General features: G+C 41.8%; 1 protein-coding gene across 1 annotated transcript in view; it reads left to right on the top strand.

The window, feature by feature from the left end:
• The window catches only part of RAPGEF4 (Rap guanine nucleotide exchange factor (GEF) 4), a gene marked incomplete at its 5' end in the record, with an annotated part of 37,313 nt that overhangs the window by 14,037 nt on the left and 17,566 nt on the right, over nt 1-5,710 (top strand). The window contains 3 exons of the mRNA XM_010154736.1: nt 1,069-1,166; nt 4,150-4,275; nt 4,745-4,923. Coding sequence (XP_010153038.1) covers nt 1,069-1,166; nt 4,150-4,275; nt 4,745-4,923 — 403 coding nt within the window. The remainder of the gene's footprint in view (nt 1-1,068; nt 1,167-4,149; nt 4,276-4,744; nt 4,924-5,710) is intronic.

Below are 5,710 nucleotides of genomic sequence, written 5' to 3'. Positions count from 1 at the left end.
CCTACTGCAGGCACAGACCAGAGCTCACATGGGAGATGGGAAAAATGGAAAAGCTTGTGTATCTGCATGTTACAGAGCAGAGCTACCCCGAGTTTCCTTCACTGTAAGACTTGTAAGTGTTAGAACAGAAACAGCAGGAAGCATGGATAACGTCAGGCTGGACACAGGAACAGGCAGTGGCAGAAAACACTGCAGTGCAGGCATTCCAGCAGCGGTCACCACCATTCTGGCTGCTCTGTCCATGCAGACTCCTACTGAGCAACTTAGTGCCAAGCCCCCGGGCTGGTGTTGGCAAAGGGTCAGGAGTCAGTCCCCCGCTACAGGCTGTGAAAACAGGAGAGTAATTGCAAGGTGAATTCTGCTGGGGAAGTGGTGCTGCTGAAGTGCTGTGGGTGAGCACGACTGCACGGACACACACAGAGCTAATGAGAGCTGTGTTGGAAGGCATTTTTGCTAACAGTGGTGCCTGCCAAAGCCAGCTCACTTCCTCAGAACTGACACCAGGCGGCTCTACTTTTTGCAGTTGCAGCAATTTTTTATTGTCAGCTTTGCTGACAGCCAGCACATGCTGGAAGAGACTGTTTTGGAAGTTACTTCACTGGCTTTTGTTTACCTGTGATGTGATGCTCTTTTAGAACTGCTGGCTTTGAATCTGAATACAGTTGCATTTCATCACTTCCTTATGCAAATGTTGCCTTCCAATGCAATTTCTACTAAGAACAGCTCTCTAAAAGCTTACAGCTCGGAGAAGAACGAATGGAGTCCCTGATTATGGCTGAGTATTTTCAGGTAGTTTCAAGAGACAGCAGCACAGGCTTCTTGACCCGTCTGTACAGTTTGGAGCTGGGATTCTAGTTCTGTATGCCAGTTCTGTAGGAGACTGGTTTGGGCTGAGCTTGTTGTCACATTTCTTCAGTAAAAAGCACCTTGTTGTCATCTATTTTGTACCCTGCACATCGGTTTACTGTGTAAAATTTGTTCCCAGAAGGGTGATCTGTGCAGCTGTTGGATCACTCCTGCTTTAAATTCTGCATATATATAAAATAATACTTTGTTTCATGCTTACAGAAAAGGTTGTGCTCAAACCTCATGATGTCTCAGTGTTTACAACTCTGAGTATTAATGGACGGCTGTTTGCTTGCCCACGTGATCAGTTCGATTCACTGGTACGTACGTATGCCGTTCTCAGAAGTTCAGTGCTTCGCTTTCTTTGAACACTTGGCCCTTTTTGCATTGTCAACACTTCAGGTAAAAACTAGTGGAAGCAGTCACAATGCAGGGCTTGTCACAGGGCTATGGGATGAGCCCTGAAATTAAAACAAGGCAGTGTTAGAATTTCCTAAACTAGAGCAGAAACCCATGTGGGCCACGTGACAGCACTTGATCCCAGTATTCTCACACCGAGCATTCAGGAAGAGTGGAATATTGTCACTAAGACATGCAGTAATTCCTGATTGCGGAATTATCCCCTCAAGGCCACAGGGATATATTCTTCAAGATAGATGTTACTGGTTAAGACACTCTGGAGACTTGATTCCAACAGTAAATTCCTTAAAATATTTTATTTCTCGGCCCCACAAAATACTGTATGAAAATATCAGATGATTCTAAATAGAATTGCAGAAAATATTCCTGGTAGAAGGTCTGTTTTTTCGGAGGTAGAATTGTTCATCAGTTCTTAACAGTTTATACAGCAATTCTAGCCATCTCCACGGGGTCTGCTTTTATAGAGTTTGATTTGACTGTACTTTTTGTTCCTTTTATTTTGTTAAAAACAAGTGTCCTTGCCAAGTCATGTCAGCATGAACTGTACTACTCCTAGCCGTGTTTCCACCTCCTCTATGCTTTTAGTAAGCCACTTAGTATGCATGCCTGATTTCTTCTACGGACGCGGTGAAGTCTGTGCTCTGCTGCTGCTTTCAGTTTAGTACCCGGGGAATGCACATCCAGCCTACTGTAGCTCTGTGCAGAGATACCTCTTGTTCGGTTTGTTAAGTTCTGGTATTCCCTTAAGGTTAATTAATCCTGCCAAGTAGGACCCCCATGGGGCACGCTCTTCTAAAGCAGGGGTGTTGTGTCAGTACCACTGCGCTGGGTACTTCTACATGGCCTGGCACTGTCTGTGTAGACACAGCTTTGGCAGCAAACTGGCCTGACTGCTGTTTGCCATGGATCAAGCACTCCCAGTGCTGCAGGGAGCTCTTAAGATGAAGGGCTGCCATGTGCTAGCTTTCATCAGCTGGGCTGACTTCAGTGGGAATTGGGGAGGAACGCTCAGCACCCTCAGAAAGGGTTCTCAGCACAGCGTAACACAACACATCCCTGCATCAGCTGCGTTTTTTTCAAAGAGGTACAAACAAATTGAAAACTGTTGCAACCTTACCTGCCTCCCAGTTTAATCCTTTCACATTCCACTTTCTGGCTGCTGCCTGTGCATGTGCTTTTATTCACACTGCGCTTGGCAATTCCCACGTGAAAATTGCTCTGGGTTAGATGAATTCTCAGATATGCAATGAGTTTACATCTAAGCACTTCTTTCCTAGCCTTGGAAAATATGTGTTTGTTATGGTAACAACTATGTTGTGTTTGTCTCCAAATAGGGGAAAAAAGGCCTCTTTCCGTCTTTGGGAATTCTCCTTCCACAGATTTCCACAGATTAGGTTTTTCTACACAAAACCGCATACTTTTAGTTCATACTCTGTCTTAAACTAAAGAAATTTTGTGTTTGTGCAAATTCCAATTCAGAGCGACCTGCTGGCTGTTACATGACTGATGGCTGTCCTGATTTTTTTAGATAATACTTTGCTTACATACACCCTTTTTTAAAATTGTAGATGGAGCTTTTAAGGTAATAATGCCTGTGGTTTAGTTTAATCGTTTTTAACTAGTCTGTAGTATGATGATATTTGAAAGGCAAGGTTTCCCTCGAGTACAAAGCAAGAACTCACACAGAAATAACGCTCCTACATACTGTGTGTGATTGAGAAAGCGATTTGGTGTATTCATCCAGTCAGTCCTTTTTCTGTTGGTACCATAGTATTCGTATATAAAAGGGGATTCATTTAGCAAGCTCATTTTTTATACTGCAGCAAGTAAATATGGTCTGTTCATCTTGCAGACCGTTGAGCTTGTGCTCAGAAAGGAGCCTGTTGACAATTCCCCGGCTCTGTAATTAGCTAACAAAGGCCCGATGAGAAATTGAGAAGCTTGTGAGTGAACTCTGCTGCCCTCTCCTGGAAACCAAACCATTAAAACGGGGCTTCACGGGAAGCTTTGCTGATGTAACACATTTGAATTTGCAGTGGGGTGGTTTGTTAGTATTTTAGCAGCGCTGGTTCAAACACTCTGACCCTAAATATACAGCAATCTACTTCAAATCTGGCTTGGTCTCAAGCCGTGTCTTAAATCTCTCTTTCATCTGTGATTCACCTGCGTGCAAAACTGTAGATCACATTTATTGGGTGGTATGGAAGTGTCTGTCAAGAATATTTTCTACTCGAGTGATTTGAAGGATTCCTTCTCATAAGAGTGTGTGCATGCAATTTTAAACAGCACAGCCAGGAGTTTTGCAGTCACAAATAGTGCATCCCTGTACTGTCAAAGTATGAGGTTTATTTTATAAATGATCAGAAGGTCTTGCAATCACTGCAGATTTCTCAAGTGTGGCAGATGCAATAATTCCCATCATTAGACTCGGTAATTTGCAAAAGTATTTGGTTTGTGCTTTGTGGCCTGGTTATTTGTGTGTGTGAAAAAGGAAACTGGTAACAAAAGCTTTGTGGAAAGACCTGTGCTCTGAAACACACAGACATGCTTTGGTTAGCACAGCGTGTATTGAAGTATTTATTTCTGGCTTCAAATTTTAGAACAATGCTAAAAATAACACTCTGAGAACAGTCTGTTTTATTTTCTCTGAAGAGCTTTCAGAATTTTCCTGACTTTCTTGTGCATAGTGGATACTGGTTTTGCACAGGGCTTCTTATTTCCTAATACCAACCTGCGGTTAAAAGCAAATTTCAGTTTTACTGTCAGAAACGTGCTTAGGAAAGTGGTCACACTGAGAAAAGAAGTCAGAGACACTGGAAGAAAAGCACTAATCACGCAATTTAGTATTTCTAAGATATTTTTATACTGTTTTTCCATTTGTAGGCACCACTACCAGAACAAGAAGGACCGTCTGCTGGTACAGTAGGAACATTCGAACTGATGAGCTCCAAAGACTTAGCACATCAGATGACAGTTTATGACTGGGAGCTCTTCAACTGTGTGCATGAGGTATGAGCATCTATCCATTCAGCAGATTACAATCTGTTAGAAAATGTTTAATTGTGCACTGTAGTTTTGTGCATTATTTGCAAAATTTTCTATAAGCTTGATTTTCAGAGATACTACAATAAAGCCACCTACAAGTTTTGAAAATATAAGGTATTCTGAGTTTTACAGGCAAAATGCAAAAATGCTGTTAGACTTCTGAACATGTGCTGCTTATTGTATTACTTTTGTATGTTTTACAGTATTAAGCTATTTACACATAGTCTGTAGTTATGCTTTTAACAAGCCTCAGCTGTTACCTACTGGATTTGTAACCTGAATCCTTGTCACCTGTGCAGTGATAAATGTAAACCGCAGAGCAAGTGTCAGGCTCAATACTTACCTGGTCAGTCTTAGCCTCCTTCCTCTGTCCAAAAGATGAGATTTCTAAAAAAAAAAATACACAAATCCCAAACTGTTTTCTTTTTCCTAGCTGGAACTGATCTATCACACCTTTGGAAGGCACAATTTTAAAAAGACCACAGCAAATCTGGACTTGTTTTTAAGAAGATTTAATGAAATTCAGTTCTGGGTGGTCACTGAGATTTGTCTTTGCTCTCAACTCAGCAAGCGTGTTCAGCTGTTGAAGAAGTATATTAAGATAGCAGCCCAGTGAGTATAAAATCTTCTGTGACCTGGTTCGGTTTAGTCATTGTGTTGTTATTTTTCTTTCAGACAGCCACACAGAGTAAAGTTTAAAATGTTCTCTACTTGGTAATTCTGTCCATTTACAGGGCTTATAGGGCCATATGGAACCTCGTTAATGTGTATGCTTCTTTCCAGTCTTATTCTCCATTGCTCCTTGATCTGTGATCTCTTAGGGCCATGTTTTCACATAAAATTTGTCAGTAAATTTATTTACGTTCATTAGGAGAATCCTTCATTTACCCTTACATGCATTAGCAAATATTAATATGCAAATTAGTAAGTATTAACAAAACTGAGCCTTAATTTTCCCAAGAACAGAAGTGCTGTGCAGGAAAATCGTTCTCAGAATTGCCCCGAGTGGGAAAACCAAGAGGGGAGAGATGTATTATGGAGATGACGAGGCTCATGTTACCTTCAGCCTCCTCGGTGTATTTTTCTAATACTTTTGCTTAAAAATCAACAATATGAATGTCCTTTTCTCTTACTAACTAGCTACTTGGTCTGAGGATGGTGCCTTATATTATTTTACTCGCATTAAACTCTTTGGAGCAAGGGCAAGGCTGTGACTGACTTTAGGGGGCAGGGGCATGCCCCTGCCCTGCATAGCTGCTATTTTATCTGTTACCCTCTTCCTTCCTTCCCAGTTCATGGTGTATTTATAGAATCACAGAACGGTTAGGGTTGGAAAGGACCTTAAAGATCATCTCGTTCCAACCCCCCTGCCATGGGCAGGGGCACCATCCCATAGACC

This window comes from Eurypyga helias, unplaced genomic scaffold, assembly GCF_000690775.1.
Source record: "Eurypyga helias isolate BGI_N326 unplaced genomic scaffold, ASM69077v1 scaffold5087, whole genome shotgun sequence".
NCBI lineage: Eukaryota > Metazoa > Chordata > Aves > Eurypygiformes > Eurypygidae > Eurypyga > Eurypyga helias.
This window is presented reverse-complemented; position numbering and strand designations above follow the sequence as displayed.